The 20,329-nt window shown below is 40.2% G+C and overlaps 1 protein-coding gene across 4 annotated transcripts in view; it reads right to left on the reverse strand.

Moving 5' to 3' along the window:
• LOC101746532 (WD repeat and FYVE domain-containing protein 3) overlaps positions 1–20,329 on the reverse strand; it is a 58,847-nt gene that overhangs the window by 9,449 nt on the left and 29,069 nt on the right. For 3 of the 4 annotated variants that reach the window (XM_038014474.2, XM_038014476.2, XM_038014477.2), the window contains 20 exons: positions 19,837–20,021; positions 18,574–18,832; positions 17,941–18,089; positions 17,409–17,518; positions 16,896–16,993; positions 16,479–16,708; positions 16,045–16,150; positions 15,761–15,910; positions 10,983–11,201; positions 10,334–10,485; positions 10,127–10,254; positions 9,766–10,000; positions 9,170–9,396; positions 8,002–8,255; positions 7,044–7,292; positions 6,318–6,506; positions 5,272–5,557; positions 4,500–4,790; positions 3,662–3,856; positions 462–625 (listed from right to left, as the gene is read on the reverse strand). In XM_038014474.2, coding sequence (XP_037870402.1) covers positions 462–625; positions 3,662–3,856; positions 4,500–4,790; positions 5,272–5,557; positions 6,318–6,506; positions 7,044–7,292; positions 8,002–8,255; positions 9,170–9,396; positions 9,766–10,000; positions 10,127–10,254; positions 10,334–10,485; positions 10,983–11,201; positions 15,761–15,910; positions 16,045–16,150; positions 16,479–16,708; positions 16,896–16,993; positions 17,409–17,518; positions 17,941–18,089; positions 18,574–18,832; positions 19,837–20,021 — 3,876 coding nt within the window. The remainder of the gene's footprint in view (positions 1–461; positions 626–3,661; positions 3,857–4,499; positions 4,791–5,271; positions 5,558–6,317; positions 6,507–7,043; positions 7,293–8,001; positions 8,256–9,169; positions 9,397–9,765; positions 10,001–10,126; positions 10,255–10,333; positions 10,486–10,982; positions 11,202–15,760; positions 15,911–16,044; positions 16,151–16,478; positions 16,709–16,895; positions 16,994–17,408; positions 17,519–17,940; positions 18,090–18,573; positions 18,833–19,836; positions 20,022–20,329) is intronic. The other variant, XM_062671430.1, reaches the window with a different exon arrangement.

Genomic DNA, 20,329 nt, shown 5'->3' on the forward strand with positions numbered 1-20,329 from the left:
GTCATGTCTTATTTTAATTTATATATTTATTTTTATGAAAAATGATAATATGGAGTGAAATGAAATGAAGATGATTAATTTGAGACTTTAATTAACTGGGATTTATTTATTTATTTATCGTATGGCATTCGTTTACACTGCGAACAACAATGGGATGAAATTAAATGAAATGAGATGGTATGGGATGAAATATAATCTCAGTAAAATGGTGGTCATTTACTCGGATTTTTTCAGTAGACTTTTTGGAGAATCCCGAGAGGTTACGTCTAGCGGCTTTGTTTCATTTTCCCACACTTGTGCACTTTCACAGATATTAAACAGTTGATAAACCACCGTTATTACACATTTAAACCTGAAGAAACACTAAAAAGACAAAATAAAACAAATCACACAACTTTACTCCTTGCTTTCCCGCCATAAAGTCCCCATTTACAAGTCAGTGATAATGGTGTATAGTTTACCCGTCCGCGCGCGTCCCCCACGGCGAGCCCGCGGCCGGAGCGCGGCGCGGCGGCGGCGGTGACGGCGGCGGGGCTCACGTTGTCGCGGCGCTCGTACGCCGTGTGCATGGTGAGCTTGCCGCGCAGCACCACGCGCCGGACCCACTTCACGTTGCACTCGCCTTCTGCATCACAGGCCGACATCAGCACAATACACCCCTATTCTATTTTTTTTTATTGCCTTTTTAGGCAGACGAGCATATGGTCCACCTGATGGTAAGTGGTCACCGTCGCTCATGGACGTCAGCAATGCCAGGGGCAGAGCCAAGCCGCTGCCTACCATTATTTCTTGATACAATCGTTCCTAGACCGTGGTCAGTGGCAAAATTTCGATCTCGTGTCTAACGATATAGAATCATCATTCTCCTGAAGTGTTAGTCAAATTAAACCACCCGCACAGTTTTATTGTCTTATAATATTATATTAAGAACAAACACATAGAAGGGGAAGAGGAAACAAACAAACTTCAACTATAAGCTAAAGTTAAGCAAGACTATGTGCAAGCACTGCGAAGCGGGTTAGCAGGTAAAATCATACGAGTATCCGACGGCAAGGCAGTTTACGGACTGGTGGTGAAGTGCGCGCGCGGGGGCCACCCGTAGCGCTTGCGCACGGTGCGTCATTGCTGACTATATACAAAGAATGTTTGTCCCAAAAACTAGACAGTATTAAAAATCAACATAATTTTTAAATATAATAATTCTACATCTAATATTATTATAAACAAAGTCAAACTTATAATATAGTAATAATAATAATACATAGCTACACTACATCACCCCCCTCCAGAGACCGGGTTACGGGCGATAATATTGCGGAAACTTCACTCTACGCCCTGATCTAGTTCTCCTGATGACACCTTCATCGGCATCGAGGACAACTGGGTCTGTAGTATCAGGTGAATCTGTGTGAGTGTATGTATGTGTGGGTGATGGTGTATGTGTGTGGTAAACTGTGAGACAAAATCAAGGTGTCGGAATTGGCGTGGTGAGCAATTTTCTTTACGAGAGTGAAAAGCATACGTTAATGGCTTGTGGTCCGTAAAGATGGTAAAATCTCGGGCCTCCACCATGTGACGAAAATATTTCACACTCTCATAAATGGCTAAGAGTTCACGGTCGTAAGGGGAATACTTGAGCTGTGTGGAACTCAATTTCCGTGAAAAGAATGCCAACGGCTGCCACGAATTTTCCTTTTGCTGCTGGAGGACTGCGCCTATTGCTGAATCAGAGGCATCCGTAACTAACGCGAGCTTTGCGTTACATTCCGGATGAGCTAGCATGGCGGCCTTGCATAAGCTTTCTTTGCAGGCTTCAAAGGCTTGATGTTCCCTGTCTCCGAAATTAACGGGATGAGACCCTTTGACGGAGCCGGTCAAGAGGAGATTCAAAGGCGCTTGATGGACTGCAGCTTCAGGGATAAATCTGCGGTAAAAGTTTACCATCCCTAGGAACCGCCTGAGCTCTCTGACCGTTTTTGGAACAGGGAAAGTCTTAATGGCTTCCACCTTTGCGGGAAGAGGTTTAGTGCCCTCAGCAGAAATGCTGTAACCTAAAAATGTGACCTTTGGGACACCGAACACACACTTTCCTGTGTTGATAACCATGCCATATTTTTGAAGCCTGGAGAACAGTTGGTGCAGGTGCTTTTTATGAGCCTCTTCATCCTTAGAAAATATTAAAAGATCATCGATATAGGCGTACGTAAAATCTAGGCCCCGAAGCATTTCATCAACAAAACGCTGAAACGTCTGTCCGGCATTACGTAATCCAAACGTCATGTATGGGAATTCATAAAGACCGAACGGCGTTGTGATGGCAGTTTTCGCGATATCGTCCTGGTGGACGGGCACCTGATTGTAAGCTCTCACTAAATCCAACGATGAAAATACTTTGCAACCAGCGAGACTATGACTGAAATCATGAATATGGCGTGTGGGGTATTGGTCTGGTATGGTGCGTGCATTGAGCATCCTATAATCCCCGCAGGGGCGCCATCCATTATCTTTTTTAGGAGCGAGGTGTAGTGGTGAAGACCATGGTGATAATGACGGTCGACAAGTACCATTTTGCAGCATAGTCTCAAATTCAGCCTTTGCGATTTTTAATTTGTCCGGTGCCAGTCTACGTGGTGTGCTTGCAATCGGTGGTCCAGGTGTGGTGCGAATATAGTGTACAGTGTCATGTTTCGGTGTACTGTGTATGCCTGATGGACGAGTACTGCCACTTGCAATTGTTTTTTCCACACTCATATTGCGTTCTGTATGAGAGGTCACCAATGAAGTGTTAGTCAAATTAAACCACCCGCACAGTTTTATTGTCTTATAATATTATATTAAGAACAAACACATAGAAGGGGAAGAGGAAACAAACAAACTTCAACTATAAGCTAAAGTTAAGCAAGACTATGTGCAAGCACTGCGAAGCGGGTTAGCAGGTAAAATCATACGAGTATCCGACGGCAAGGCAGTTTACGGACTGGTGGTGAAGTGCGCGCGCGGGGGCCACCCGTAGCGCTTGCGCACGGTGCGTCATTGCTGACTATATACAAAGAATGTTTGTCCCAAAAACTAGACAGTATTAAAAATCAACATAATTTTTAAATATAATAATTCTACATCTAATATTATTATAAACAAAGTCAAACTTATAATATAGTAATAATAATAATACATAGCTACACTACACTCCTGCTCTTCTCCCAGCCACCTGGGGTCGGCGCAACATGTTTTCTCCTACCATACTCTTTTATCATATACTATTTCTTTGCTCACTCTTCTCTTACCCATATCGTCTTTCACGCAATCCATCCATTTTTTCTTAGGTCTACCTCTTCCTCTATATCCTTCCACATTCATAGTTAACATTCTCTTACCAACCTCATTTTCATTTCGTCTCATCACATGTCCATACCATCCCAAACACGCACTTCTCAGCCTCTCTGTAACAGGTGCCACTTTGAGACTTCCTCTAACATATTCATTCCGTATTCTATCCATTCTCGTTACTCCACACATCCATAGCAACATTCGCATCTCTGCTGCATGCAATCGTCTTTCATCCATTTCATTCACCTTACAATTATAGAATATTAGTTCAAAATACAAACAGAGTCAGAGAGAATAACATACGAAATAGTTAAAAAAGTTCCAGAATCAGTACCGATATCGGGCGCTGGTCTGGCGGCCGGCTTGTGGGCGGGGGAGGGCGAGGGCGGCGCGGAGAGCACTACGAAGGAGTCCGTGAGGCTGGTGTCGGACTTGCTGGTGCGCAGGCCGCCTTCTTCCCGCCCCTCCCCAGACGCGCCCGCCACCTCCATCGAACTGGACTCGCTTGATTCGCCGATGCTCCCTCCACCTGTTGAGTATGGCACATTCCCCACTCAAACACTTCAAACTGTCATCTGATATCGTTATTATTATTATTATTTTATTAGTAAACTACTTGATTTTATCAACATTACGTTATGAAAAAGTTCTTTTTTTAAATATAATCACTACATAGTATAAAACAAAGTCGCTTTCTCTGTCCCTATATATGCTTAAATCTTTAAAAATACGCAACGGATTTTGATGTGTTTTTTTTTAATAGATAGAGTGATTGAAGAGGAAGGTTTATATGTATAATAACATCCATTAAATAGTGGAGAAATACTGTTATCAATAATAAATTACAGTTACTTAAGCGAAGCGAGGGGGGTCGCTAGTAAAAAATTAAAAAGACATTTGATGTGTAGAATGGAGATGCATGTGACTAGGAGATGTATGGAAATGGTAGTGCAAGGTAGAAGGGGAAGAGGTCGACCGAAGAAGACTTGGATGGCGTGTGTGAATGACGATATGAGTAAGTGAGGGTGAGTGTTGAGGGAGAGTAAGATGACGGCTGATAGAAGAGAATGGAATAGGAAAATTCGCTTCGCCGACCTCACCTAGTGAGATAAGGTAGAGACAAAGAAGAAAAATAAAAAATAAAAAACAATCATTAGAATTTTATTACTTACTTTTCCTGTACAACGGATTCGCCTTTGACTTCCGCCTCAGTATTACGTTTCCTTGCTTCTGAAGCTTACATCGGTGTGTCAGATTTTCTTTGTCATCATCAACTTCCTTCTCATTGTCGTAATCCTGTTTGATTTCATCACAAGAATCGACAATATGTTCGTCCTTTTGTTCAAATCTTTCATCGTTGTCACTGCAAATGTCTTTCTCGTCGTGTCTGCGAGCGGACTCCTTTGCACTAGTTTCACACGCATCGGACAGAGAACTTTCCGATGCTGATTTCACTAAACGACCTAAAAGTAAGATTTCTAATTATCTAACTATAATAAACAAAACAAATAATAGTTCAAAAAAACTAACAAAATACGCTCTTATAGAAAATCCAACTAAAAAATAGAAAATAAATTTTAATAAATTTTAATTAAAAATAGTGTACGAAAAAATATTTTATTAAAAAAAAAAGCGTGGGGTGCATATGGTATCAGTAGTTATAAATATTTTATGAACAGATATGAGCAGAAGGGTTATTTTGATAATATCCTGAAAAGCAGAAGGATACATTTTTTAGTTGAATTTCAAATTTTTCAATGTCTTTTTTTAATATTGAATTGTCATCGGTCCTTAATAAGTACACCAAATTTCGAATATATACGTCTGAAGCTAACAAAAGCGTATTAAAAAGTACTAAAACTAATATCGAACTATGAAGTAATTGTTTCACCAAGTCGTTATAAGAATTTAGCTTTTAAGTTTAACATTAAATTTACAACTTACCATCAGTTTCTTGTGATAGACTCATCTGTTTAACCAATTCTTCAACCCTTTTGATAGCTGCCTCAGTTTCTATGGGCTGAGGATCATTAATCTTCACATCAGCGTCTATTGTTCTCTCACTCTCTGTTCTCAACTCCTCGGTGTCCAGTTCCGATGATTTTTGTTCTTCTTTCCCTTTGTCTACATCAGCAGAGCTCGAGGCAGGGTCAACACTAACATCGCCGCAGTCTAAGCTTTCATCGGCTTGACTCTCTGATGTATCCGCTATGTAGTCTATGGACCACATCTAATGAAACATATTTAATTGAGTTGTTTATTAGGTCATCGATCATATCGAAATTTATATATTAATACGTGAAGCAAAAACTTTGTGCCCCTTTTTATGAAAATTACGCGGACGTAGGAGTATGAAATTTCCCATGCTTATGGAGAATATAGAATGCAGAATGCTTTTTTTTTAATTATGCATAAAAATACATTAAATCAATAAAAAAAACATTACACACACTACAATATATTTGACACACACGTACGCATATATACTCTTTTGTTTATTGTTAAAACCTGTGTTCAAATTGAGAATAGTATTTGTCTATGGTGTAGTCTTGGCGAAATCTGTGATTATAAAAGTAAAGCCTTTGACAACAAAACCGTAATAATGTTTAAACTTATAATTTAAATTATAAAACAATTATTGTCGAAATTCGACTACTAGGTGACCACTATTAAATAAATGAATGGATTTAGTTGATGATATGAAATCAAATAGATTTAGATGAGTGAAGTTAGTTATGTGCCTATAAACCATATTGGATCTTAAAACTACGGGTCCAAAGGCTATTTTTTAGAAATTGCATAAAAGAGTTATCTACGAAGAAAAAGTACAAGTAACAAAAGTTTGTTGCCTATTTACTCAAAATTAACAAATTGTACCATATTATTATCCCCTTTATCCATTCATGTCTTCAAATTTAAAACCAATTACCGTTGCACACATTATCGGATTGTGCATTGTGAACGTATATGGACTGAATAGGTATACGAACCCGGACGACCCCGTCCGACGAGCCCGTGATGACGACGTTGAGCGGGTCCCACTCCCGGGTCTGGCTGAAAGCGACGCACAGAATCTGATGCGACCGTTCACGCCCTCCCGCCGTGTCCACGCCGCCCAGTAACGTGCCGTTGATGGACCACAGATACAACCAGCTGCCGCGACACGTGGCTATGTCGCCCTGGAACAAACAGACAGACACAATACGGTTTCATCGAATCCAAACCTTTGCGTGAGCTTTAAGGCTTCGTCAAACAGAACGCGTAATTAGCACGCGTCAGAACGCTCAACTGACGGCGCGCTATGATGCCGAGATGTGTTGTATTACTATAGTCAAACAGAACGCCAGCGCTATAAGTACGAAAAGCTCTGTCGCGGCGTTAGGACGCTTTGACGTCAGGCGTTGTAATTTTTTACAAATTTAATTTTAGCGTCCGAGTCAATGTGTATTAAAATACTGGATAATGCCCGAAAAATTGATAGAATTAGTTAGAACATACTCATGCTTATACAATGCCACATCTGAATCACTCGTATCTTAATATTTTTAAATTTACAGATTGCTATCGAATAGCACTATGATTTGGCGGATGTTACGTTGCGTCAAGGAGCGTTAGGCTCGTCTAGTAAATTTGTGTGATATGAACAGAGCGCGACGTTAAAACGCAGCGCTAAGTACCCGTTCTGTTTGACGAAGCCTTTAATTAACAAAACTTACGGTTAAGTCGTCGATGGCGAGCGCGGACACGGGGGGGTGCGGGCCGCGCGTGTTGTCGGGCACCAGTTGCCGGATGAAGGAGCCGCGTTCGACGTCCCAGACGATGACCTGCCCGTCCCGGCTGCCGCTCACCACCAGGTTGTAGGCGGGGCTGGCCGCCAGACACGTCACGGCCTCCTCGTGACCGTAAAGACACACCTTGACCGACAGCCGACGCCGGCGAGCCAAATACTGCCACACCGTTACGACCTGCGATTAATTTGATACGAATTACATTTGAAAATTTAACTTTATTGCAGAGAAAGCTGCACGATCTTATACCAGAATCAATCTCATCGTCCAAGCGATACGACAATTCATTGGAACAATTTCGACCTTATTTATCTAAATAACAAGCGGCCCGCTCCGGCTCCGCTCGGGTCTCTAACAAAAATTTCAACTATATTAGACGATGTTTTATTTTTTTAAATAAAAAAAAAACACTTTGCGGCGTAACTATAGACATATGTTGTCGCGACACTTTTTGTAAATAATAATGTGTTCTACAAAGTCGTAGTACATTATTTTATTCTATCATGAATAGTTTTCGCAGGGCACGCAATGTAAAGAATATTTTAGGTAAATTTTTTTACACCTTGGGTTACATTATTGGAGTTTTAGTAAGGACCCTAATTTTTTTTTTAAAAAGATTATTATAGCTTATGTCACTCGGGAATAGTGTAGCTTCCAAACAGTGAAAGAATTTTTCAATTCGGTTCAGTAGTTTCGGTGCCTATTCAATAGAAACAAACAAACAAATCTTTCCTCTTTATAATATTAGTATAGAAGTATAGATGTATAGATTAGTCTTGAATTCATGATGACATATCTGATGTTCCGAAGCCGCTGATCTCCAAAGTAATGAAGAACGTATTCCTCTTGGAATACAGCTTTTTATTCTTTATAGACAAATACTCACGGTACTGGTGCCGGCGGTCACGATAGTCTTGGCCGAGGGGCAGACACAAGCCACAATTTCCCCACAGGACTGCGCCACAGATTCGCACACGAACACCGCCTTGTCGTTGTCGTAGTTCCCAATCCTCAACGAATGATCAGCGAAGCCCCAAGCCACGTACTTGTTGTACGAGGGAGGCATCAACACTTTGTTCTGTTCTACTGCTAGGATCGCTTTATCTGTATATAATATTTGACCGACGGGCCCTTTCACTTCTGCGGAATGTGTAGAGATAATTGATTTTAGAATTTCAGCAATATCTTATAGGTAATTTTTATGTCTAATTGAACCAACATTTTAAGATAATTTGTTTTAATTATTTTAATTTTATTTTTTTATTTTTTACTATAATTGAGTGAACATGTTTCCAGAACTTATTTCAACTTAAAATGTTATAAAATACCTATCCAGTCATTTGTAAACTATCAACATAAAAATAATAATCGTATAGAACAATATAATATATTTTTATGAATATATTCAATATTTATGAATGAATATGAATATATTCAATATATTCGTAACAAACAATATTTTCTGTGCTAATAAAAACTAAATAAAAAATTTAACTATTATACATTTTACTTTGAGCCACTTTAAGAGATATATTATTATGTACGTAGTCATTTTACTATGTGTATTCGGTTTTCACCCAAACTTCCATCACATTTCGGTAGGTTTCGTACTTGTGACGTCAAAAATCCGTTAATTCCGAAGTGAGAGCATTAGTATCGCGTGTTTTTCCACGAGTATTGCCAGAATAATATTCGTGCATTTTTCTCGTACCTATTAAAGTTATTTGGACAGCGCGGATAAGATAAAAGCAAAAGTATGAATTGCCAAAAGTCACAGTACATGGTAAGTAAGTATATGGAACTAACTGCCTTGACGAGGTCAGTCATTTGATCCTCACGTTATAAATTATCAGTATTGATAACATACTGTATAAAATAACAATTCCTTTATTATGCAAGTGTTATGGATTTAGAATTATAAACAATACAGGTCCTAATGGAATAGTTGACTATGGAGTGCGACTTCGGGTATTCGCCTATAATTAACTAAATCGAAGATTTGTTAAATAGAGTAGACAGAAACATATTAAAAGCAACGATCAATTGTTACTCACCTTTTACTGGTTGTAAAGAAGGCCTCAGGTTTTCTAGATTATGGAAGAACAATTTTTCAGGTGGAGTGATACCTTGAGATGGTATTATGTTATTAGGATCTAATATCGTGGAGCTCCTTTGCGACATTTTTTTACTGGGATGAGCCTTTTTGAACAACTGTTTCGGGATCTGTCCAAAGTTATTTATGAAGCCAATGGTGGCGTTCTTTTTAAGGGGATCATCAATACTGAAACAAGACAAACATTTTCACATTAAAATATACAAGTACTAAGTGATGATGCTTTACAATCGATTTCCATATCGACGCTTGAAAGGCAAACGTGACTAAGCGACAATGCGTGAACTTTACAGTAGACTAATTTAAAGTTGAAATACCTGAAAACAAAATTAATTTTAACGAATCCAGCTGTAGTAGAATCTAGCTAGTAGCTGTAGGATTGAAGTGAATTTAATATACCTAGAAATTTTTTTTTTTTGCGCATCGAATATGGTTATTGCCTATCATTTATGTACAAAGCAGTTATTGTCGCTTAGTCATGTTTGCCTTTCAAGCGTCGATATTATTTTCTGACAAATAAATTCTATAGATTCTCACTTGTAAATATCAACGTTTCCTTCGTAAAACAGATGATGGAATACGTTAGATGAGTCAACTGCCGGTTGTCCTTGTTGTTTGTATCCGAAAACTAAGTCGATCCAGTGGTGGAGTCTGTGAGAAACGTAGTCAGACTCCAGCGCGGCGCGGTGCAGACGTATGAACTCGCGAGGATCACCCTTAGCCCACGGCGGCAACACCACGTCACCCAAGGCCACGCCGGACTGCTTACAACCTGACCACAATCGATCCTAAATTTAACTCAATCTTGAGTTTTCATGTTAAAGAATAAAACTTTTTTTTTTTTAAATAAATTACTGTGGTTAAGGTTTCAAATAAATGGATAGTTAAATAGACTTACCCAGATCAAAATTATTCGAATTGACTAAAAACTCTGGTAAATAAAAGAATTCTGGAATCAATTCTTTCACGTCGGCCATATTGTGTTTAGAAGCTGAGTTCCACGCTTCCTTTATCGAATGAAACATTCTGAAATAAGCCAATATTGATTAGTAACGATATATGTACCACTGAGCAAATATTTTTAGTTTGTATTATGTTTATTTACCTGTCAGCTAAATCAAAATGGCCGCCTTGAAGTCTCAAGAAGTGTTGCGTGAACGGTTCCATACGCACTAAGTACGAGCACACGATCATGGCGGAAGAGTAGTGCGTGCCGTAGTGATACGGAGGCGTCTCGCCGTGAGGATCGTCCCATTCCTGAAAACACAAACAATCTTCTTATTCATAACATAATTTTTATTGCCAGAAACAAAATAGCGTTATCAGCTGACAGTCACATATAAAAAAAAAAACGATGGTGTGATTTTTCCGATTACACAAGAAAGAAAGTTATCGTTCGAACCTTAGAATGGTCTAACCTCATTTCATGACATTGATATGCTTTTTTTTAAGAAATGATAGAACAGCGAATCGTGTCGTATATGTAATGTTTATCATGTTTTATAAACTCGTATTTTTATCGTAGACATATTAATGAAAAACAGATAAAGGTAGTGAAAACAAAACACTAACAAAATTCCTAATTTGAAAATAGAAATAATGTGAAAATAGAATAGTGAAATAAAATTCATTTGAATTTAGTATTTATTGCCAGCTATACATAAATTACGTTTGAAACGACCAGCATTTTACTATGGCAACTACATAGGTAAAGACCTAATAAAATATGAACTGTAGTCACCAGTTACACGTACCTTATATCTCTTCCTGAATTGCTCCAATCGTTCAGGATTTTGTGCTCCCATTGGTTTAGTAAGATCTCGGAACGTCGCCGGGTCGTTGAGATCCAGCTCTAAGGTATCATAGTCGGCAAGAATCCACGGAAACACAGGGTATTGCATGAGATCATTGTACGATCTCCCAGCGAGAGTATTTAGATGCATTAAATATTGGAAGTTTGATATTTCTCCTCTCTGTAACAATTTTTTTTCTAATTTAATTTTCACGTTTTTATAAGGAATTACACTACTTTTTGGAAATTATATAGAATTAACTAAAAAGGTATAAGGTTTATAAACTCTTATATAGTCGTAACCCGACGCGTAGCGTCATAATGGCAGCGATATGACAATTTAACGCCAAACACTTACGAATGAAGGCAATCACTATTACGTGTTTCGATAAATATATATATATAACGGAGTAGATACAAAAGCAATGTTTTTAAAAAGTGTGACGTCAGCACTAGTGACGTCACGGTTATTACTTTCTTGATGGTGACTCATATTTGGGTTACTAAAAGAAAACTTCACGAGAACTGCGTATATTGCACGAGAAGCGTAACAACTTTACAGAGAGATCCGTACAGTACAACGGCTCGGACACGAATGAATAAACGCTAGACAGCACGGCCGTATTTATAGGACTTCGTACACGTCAGCGTGTTTACAAGTATTAAACACGTGAGCGTGTTTACAAGATTTTAAAGTATTGAAATTACAATAAAAGGGACCGTTTAACATCAATTTCTTATCACAGAGTAATTAGTTGATGATCAGTAGGTAAATAGTCATATTTGCGCCGACACGGCCATACTGACAGGCGGTGCGTGCTCTGCACCGGCTTCGTTGATTCTCGTAGGTTTTTCTTTGATTCTCATTGACCTGCAGGAATAAAAAGTTTCTCTGAGTAGCGCATCTGTTATACTTGCGTTACTTGTAACTATGTAGGTTTGAGACTTATTAATGCGATTTGATTGTAGGGTTCTCGGAGGGTATCGTAGGGTTCTCGGAGGGTATCGTAGGGTTCTCGGAGGGTATCGTAGGGTTCTCGGAGGGTATCGTAGGGTTCTCGGAGGGTATCGTAGGGTTCTCGGAGGGTATCGTAGGGTTCTCGGAGGGTATCGCAGGGTTCTCGGAGGGTATAGTAGGATTCTCGGAGGGTATAGTAGGATTCTCGGAGGGTATAGTAGGATTCTCGGAGGGTATAGTAGGATTCTCGGAGGGTATAGTAGGGTTCTCGGAGGGTATAGTAGGATTCTCGGAGGGTATAGTAGGATTCTCGGAGGGTATAGTAGGGTTCTCGGCGGTTCTCGTAGAGTTCTCGGCGGTTCTCGTAGAGTTCTCGGCGGTTCTCGTAAAGTTCTCGGCGGTTCTCGTAAAGTTCTCGGCGGTTCTCGTAAAGTTCTCGGCGGTTCTCGTAAAGTTCTCGGCGGTTCTCGTAGAGTTCTCGGCGGTTCTCGTAGAGTTCTCGGCGGTTCTCGTAGAGTTCTCGGCGGTTCTCGTAGAGTTCTCGGCGGTTCTCGTAGAGTTCTCGGCGGTTCTCGTAGATTTATTTAAGGTGTTCGGATAAGGATGTTGTGTAGTGTGATGTTGTGGCGTACACTGGTACTTATGTAGTGGGCGTACTCTGTGGTACTTATGCAGTGGGCGTACTCTGTGGTACTTATGCAGTGGGCGTACTCTGTGGTACTTATGCAGTGGGCGTACTCTGTGGTACTTATGCAGTGGGCGTACTCTGTGGTACTTATGCAGTGGGCGTACACTGTGGTACTTATGCAGTGGGCGTACACTGTGGTACTTATGCAGTGGGCGTACACTGTGGTACTTATGCAGTGGGCGTACACTGTGGTACTTATGCAGTGGGCGTACACTGTGGTACTTATGCAGTGGGCGTACACTGTGGTACTTATGCAGTGGGCGTACACTGTGGTACTTATGTGGTGGAATTTTAGTAATCAAAAATAAAAACTTATCTTTGAGTGTTGATTTTGTTGCTCGACCATGCTGATTTGTGAAGTAGATGTATAGGCTCATCGGCTGTTGCTGGGGGGTAGTCTTCTTCCGCCGATATGGTTAAATGGTCTCCATGTTGCTGAGCGGAGGCGGCATGTGATCCCACTTGATTTATTCTGATGTGTCATCTTCACCCTGTAGGTCGTAATTTGGTTGTGTTTGTAGTTCTTCACGTGAGGTTGATGGAATGGGCTCGGTTGGTTCTGGAGTAGGATCTGAGTAAGTGACTAGTTTCCCGCCGATACGGTCAACTGATCACCAGGTTGTGGAGCACGGCGTAGCTGATCTTGGGCGACCTTGCGGGGTTGTCCTCGACCGATATCAAATAACGGTCATTTTCCAGTATTCTATAGACTTCATGTATTTGAGGGTTGCAATGACCCTTCCAACTCTGGAGCGATAGCATGGATATTTATTCCAATATTGACGTAGTACTCCTTGAATTCGCCAAAGAACTCTCTTCCTCCATCGACTATTATTTGAACCGGTGCACCAAATAGATGCACAGCACGTTTTAGAGCCGCTAATGTATGCTGATCATCTGGAGTACCCAGCTTCCCTGCTATGTCCATATGAATAACTTGGAAGGCAGCCGTCGGTTTTTGTATCGGGTGTAATTGGGCTTGAATGGCCCTGGATCTTCCTTAGGATGATCGGCATATGACACAGTTATCCACAAATGTTTGAACAGTAGAACTCATTTTGTTGAACCAATAAGTCGGATTTTCCCAGCCGGGGTATTATGAAAAGAGTTAATAATGCTCCATTGAAAGGACTTGGGAACGACTATACTGAGCTGTTGACCGAAGGTGGGGTCATTGAGCTTCTTCTTTAGGATATTGTCCTCCAAAACACAATCTTCTATTGAGTTATTATTACTGAGGCTGTCTATTATTGATCGTGGTTCATCGTCCCGTCTCTGTTTAACTTTAAGCCAGTTTATGACCCGTTACGCGTTCACGTTTGAAGTCAGTGAACGTTCGCGTTTGAAGCAAGTTTCGTAAGTGTGGCCTGGTTTCTTACAGTAGGTACAGGTAGGTACAGTTGTTGTTTTCGAATCCACATTGTTCTTAGCTTCAGGTTTAGTTTCAGAAGGCTTGAATCTACAGTCGTTAGTGTTGTGGTTCGTCTTTTTACAAATACGGCAGCTTGATGTAGATGGTGTATGGTCCGAAAAGCGAGGACGTTTATTATATGTAGTGGAACTGGAGCTTGGATGACTACGTTTCTTCCGTGTGGATGTTGCTATTGAGATGAGCTCAGGAACAGTTGTTGCCCTGGTATTCAGTAGTTCAATACGCAAACGCTCGTCATTTATGCATCCAATCACTGCCTCTACGGCGTGTTCGTCTCCCAGCTTGTCCTTGGTGATTCTTCGCCACAAGATCCAAGCGCGTGACAGGAACTCCGCAATGTCTTTTGTCGAGTCGTACTCATGTTCTCTAAATCGAGCTATGTCTCGAGAATAGCGGTTTTCTGGCTCGAATGTCGTGATAAGATTGTTGCGCAGCTCAGCCCACGAAGCTGCAGTGACCATCCAATTGTCAACCCACATTTCCGCTCTTCCTTTTAGGAGGCTGCCAACTTTCATACGTATGTCAAAGTCGTTTAGTCGATAAGTCTCGATGGCTTTGTCGATATGTTGACACCACTCACGTACTCCCACATTAGTATCGGGATCAAATGTTGGTAGGTAAATATCATTAATACGTATCTTAGTTTCTGCTGGTGTATTTAAGCGTTCCGACATTTGCTGCATCACATGCATCATCTGCATGATGAATTGTGGCGGTACGCTGCTCATCGGTGCGTTAAGCAATGCTGATTGTGGCTGTTCCTGTTCCTGTTCCAAGTGACTCCCAGTATTGCCTGTAGTATTTAATCCATGGTGTGGTTCTGTTTGTAATGTAGCTTCAGGTTGTTGCTGAGCGGAGGCGGCATGTGATCCCACTTCTGATAACGGAGTAGATACAAAAGCAATGTTTTTAAAAAGTGTGACGTCACGGTTATTACTTTCTTGATGGTGACTCATATTTGGGTTACTAAAAGAAACCTTCACGAGAACTGCGTATATTGCACGAGAAGCGTAACAACTTTACAGAGAGATCCGTACAGTACAACGGCTCGGACACGAATGAATAAACGCTAGACAGCACGGCCGTATTTATAGGACTTCGTACACGTCAGCGTGTTTACAAGTATTAAACACGTGAGCGTGTTTACAAGATTTTAAAGTATTGAAATTACAATAAAAGGGACCGTTTAACATCAATTTCTTATCACAGAGTAATTAGTTGATGATCAGTAGGTAAATAGTCATATTTGCGCCGACATATATATATATATTTTACACGTAATAACGTATGTAAATCAATAAAATCTTATAAGATTGACACTTATTATTATCTTACATTTCAAAAACAATTTCTTGTTTAAGAATATCGTCCTAATACCTAGTAAACTAGCTTTAGTATTATATTTCTTTATTTAATTTATTTGTTTGCGCGTGTTGCTATTAGTTTACTGATTTGAAATGTAACAAACCTAATTTTTTTTTTAACATTTTTAGGTACCTCAGTAAAAAAATCGCAACACACACACACATACAGTCACACTCACTCACACATACACACACACGCACGCACGCACGCACACACGCACGCACGCGCGCTCCACACACACGCACATGAATATCATATACGAAAAGATAATAGATAAGTTGGATGAGTATGACCTACCAGCCACCGTTGCGTGACGGAGGTGTCTCCGATGAGCGAGGCGAATAGGCCGGCGGGCTGCTCGACGGGCACGCCGCGCTTCTGTCCCGCCACCGAGCCCGCCGCGCTGTCCGCCATGCCGGTCGCCAGCGCCGTGAACCTGCTGTACACCTACACAACGAATACCCCATTCAGATTTATATAAAGGAAAATTCAATAAAATCAAGAATAAATGATAGTCTCCAAAACGAAGCGAGGGCGAGTCGCTAGTTAATTTAATATGTACCTATTGAAGTAACATTTACCTTATTTCTAACTTTCCTGGGGAAAGCCAATAAGTAATTTCTTCCATCGCTGGAAAAAACTTCTAGAGCTATCGGTTGTAATAAATATCTTCTTTTGTGCACTTCCCTAAAAAACAAAGTTATCATAAAATTTTTCGTTATTAATAGAAAAAAATAATTATTGAGTATTTTATAACTAAATAAAAACCTATGTGTACGCCCATAAGTTCATATCACAGACATTAGGGTCTTTATTAACAGACACAGTGTAAATAAAATTAGTTTACACCTGTTTCCTTCAATCATGTTATTTATCAAATTTAGTTAGGTTCACATTTTAGTTAATATAATAAATTATTTAGTTCAATTTAATTAGTTAATTTAACAAGTTTTTTATCAAATTTTGTTAATAAAAAGGAATATTAACATGCATTAACAGTATTGTATTTTTTTACCTAATGTCTTCATATAAAAATTTAGAGCACTGTCGTTGGTTGCTCCGCTGTATCCCTTGGCTGGGAAGTATAGGTTCGTAATCGTCGGGACAGCTGTCCAAGTCGCGTATTTCTCGATTTTTCAACAACGTAAACCCATCGATGACGTAACAATGCTCACGTCCGAACAGCAGAAGTCCTTCAGTCGTGTCTAAGCCTTGAATTCTTGCGCAGCGGAACATATGTGAAATCTGGAGACAGGATTTTCGTTACCTTTTCAGTATTCGAGTAATAAATTTTAAATACATTCAATTCTGAAACGGTATTCCAATTATGATACAATTTTTGGAAAACATATCTCATAAATGGTCTTGGAATAGCGATTTATAGTTTTTTTTTTTTTCGGAGAGTTGCTGTTTTACTTTACTGGTACTGCACCTTTTCGTGGTGTTCCAACAGCCTAAGAAGAGTCTGATTATCCGGAGGAGGTGTTGGTTGTTCATCTTCGTCTTCATTATCTAGGCCATCTTCGTTTGCTATAACACAAGATAATTATGATATTTATTAGCGGTTCAGAGCCATGGCGGGTCAGTGCCTCAATTCCGGCACGAAGCCATATTGACTTCAAATCACTAGTATGAAGGGCTGAATGTTTCAGTGCTATTGAGACTGTACTTATTTCTACGTGAACGAATTCTGATGATGTTTTTATTTATTTATTTTAAAGCTTCTACTTCACTGTAATCCTTTTTAAATTTTACCAAGATCTACCCGTTAGTTTCTGAGTTATACTTAATGTATACATATTTGCATTGACTTCCGACTACATTTATGATATTAAAAAAAAAAATTATTGTCTATTTTGATTCAGAATAAATTTTATAACTTCTTAAGCTGTTTCTGTAAGTATATGAAAGAACTTTAATTTGGGCAATATTGTGTAACATTTACCTTCTCCAGAGGCTTGGTTCGTGCCCCGACTAACAACGCCGCTGCTGACTAAATCGGAAGGCGACCCGTCCTCATTCGCCACCACATCCACTGAGTTTGTTTGACTCGTGCTACGGGAGAAATAGAACGTCATCTAGAATAATTGAATGTACTATTAACACGTCGGTTGACGGTTCGATTGTTTTTTTTATTGGTTAGATGGGTGGACGTGCTCACCTCACGACCCACCTGGTTGCTAAATGGTCACCATAGACATCTACAACGTAAACGGCGCCATCCACCTTGAGACATGAGTTCTAAGGTCTCACTTTTAACAACGTCTGCCCCACCCTTCAAAGGTGGCACCTACCATTTTTATTTTGTTGCCCTTGTAGGCAGACGAGCATACGGCCCACCTGATAGTGAGTGGTTACCGTCGTCCATGGACTTCAGCAATGCCAGGGGCAGAGCCAAGCCGCTGCCTACCGCTACCAGTGCGGACTCACCAGATGTTCTACCACCAGTAAATGTATGTGTGAGTCTATGAACGTACTTGGCTACGGGCTCTTCGAAGTTGTTAATTTCGGGTGTCTCGACGCTGTCGTCCTCGTCCAATATAGCGCCGGCCGTCCGCCATTGCTGATACACGCGGTAATATTCCTTGCTGTCTAAGCTTTGGGCGACTTTGTACTTTAATTGTTTCTGTAATAAAATTAATTGAAACGTGCATGTTATATCAGATATAATAAGCCGAAACGGTAATAGTGTTGTGCTTTAACATAAATGAAAAAAAAAATTTTTTGAGTCACGCATAATAACTTATCAGTATTCATGATTTTTCTTCTTTCCAAACCGATTACCACAGGGTGACTATAACGTAATAATTGACTATTTTTGCACGTTACAATCAAATAGCTATGGACAAACATTTGACTGTCTGCTCGTATTCGACAGTTTCCTAGTATGCATAATATATCGTCTTCTCGCATCAAAACTGTGTAATCTTAAAACTTACTAATTTTACAGGAGTGTTTTAAAGGTTTAACATGTGATATTTTTAATATTAATCATCTTTGTAACTTTTTTTTACCAGTTACATTATCTGTCTTTATATATAATATAATATATTTTTGGAAATTGTACACTTCTAATGCGAAAAGACGATATGAGTGTGTTACAAACGTACGTTATCTGGGTTGTCGAGGTCGGCCCTGTAGGGGTAGTGCGCGTAGAAGAGATGGTTCCGGCGCAGCATCTTGCGCATGCGGCAGGGTCCCTCGGTGCAGTCGAGCGCCCACTTGTCGAGCGGCGCGGGTCGCGGCGGGCCCCACAGCGCGCGCTCGCGGGTGAGCTCCCGCCACGCGCCCGCCCACTCCGCCTGCACGTAGCGCGTCGTGTGCGCGCGCGTGTTGGCCGCGCTCGCACGCTCCTTGCACCACGCCTGTCTGCAACCCACGACCGACACCACGTTTTAATTCCTTTTTGAACTAAGTTTTTTTTTTTATTGCTTAGATTGGTGGACGAGCTCACAGCCCACCTGGTGTTAAGTGGTTACTGGAGCCCATAGAAATCTACAACGTAAATGCGCCACCCACCTCGAGATATAAGTTCTAAAGTCTCAGTATATGTAGTTACAACGGCTACCCCACCCTTCGAACCGAAACGCATTACTGCTTCGCGGCGGAAATAGGCGGGGTGGTGGTACCTACCCGTGCGGATTCACAAGTTCCTTATGGGACGATGCGGAGGGATACCCTAACCGGGAAAAAACGTCCGTAACGTAAGATTTTTATTATTTATGTATAGTCTTAGTATGATGGCTATACAGTGTCTAATGTATAGTCTACGTGATGACGGTTATTATTATTAATATAAATAGCTGTTTCTTTGTATATTATTATTACTTATTTTTTATAAATCATTGTGAATAAAATAAAATTCATAACTTTATAAAGTAGTTTTTTTTTTTTTATCAATAAAAAAATCATAATAAAAAATGTATACCCGAATAATTATCTTCTTTAGACCTCGAATAGAACTTAAAATTAATATTTTTATAATAAGGAACTTCGTTCCTATCCGGTGTCCCATGACACCACACATCATTTTTTTAATCTAAGGGTTACGCTATATTTGTTTTAAAATTGAATTTAGTTCCAAATACTGCGTTAATGCGGAGCATCATAGCTGCTTTGTATCATTAATCTACAAACGGCGGGTGTAGTTTAGAACAATTAGTTTATTAATCGTTCGTAATACAGATCACGACATAACTATCAAGTCAAGTGTGGAACGTTAGTCAGATCGATCAGAACAAAGTAAAAAAGTAATATATTTTAATTACTCAATAATCGATTTTTTACATACATTAGGAGTAAATTATAAGATATTATATTCCAGGTCCAAGTCAGTAAAAGGAAACATGCCATTGAAATAAGGGCATACACACCTGACCAACTGCACATGGTCCTGCATGTAAGCGAGCGCGTGGTCTCTGGGCGGGGTGGGACGTTGTTTAGCTGAATCCTCCTTTTTGACCTTCGTACGGGACGCAAGCCGGGTCAAACCGCCGGTCACTTTTTGTATCTTGGACTGGATCTGATTGTGCAATTCCCACGGTACTCTGTATACGGCCTGTTGTAATGATAGCCCATTAATATTTAACCTTGAGATATCTAATAGTTTCGTTTACAAAAACGATTATGGAGCATATTGTTTTTTTTTCCTACCTAAGGTAAGAGGCTAGAGAGGCTAAATCAGCGTAACCTTAACTAGTAGGTGAGCTCACGGGGCTCAAACCTGACGACGATGCTAACACGAACCCTAGCAAGAGCGGTGTTTCGCAGAATCTACCACCGGATCGGAAACGCGACCCACTGAGAAGATCCGGCGAGAAACTCAGTGGGCTGTGTCTGAGGGTTAGCATATTGTATTATGCGTAT

Source organism: Bombyx mori, chromosome 12, assembly GCF_030269925.1.
Source record: "Bombyx mori chromosome 12, ASM3026992v2".
Lineage (NCBI taxonomy): Eukaryota > Metazoa > Arthropoda > Insecta > Lepidoptera > Bombycidae > Bombyx > Bombyx mori.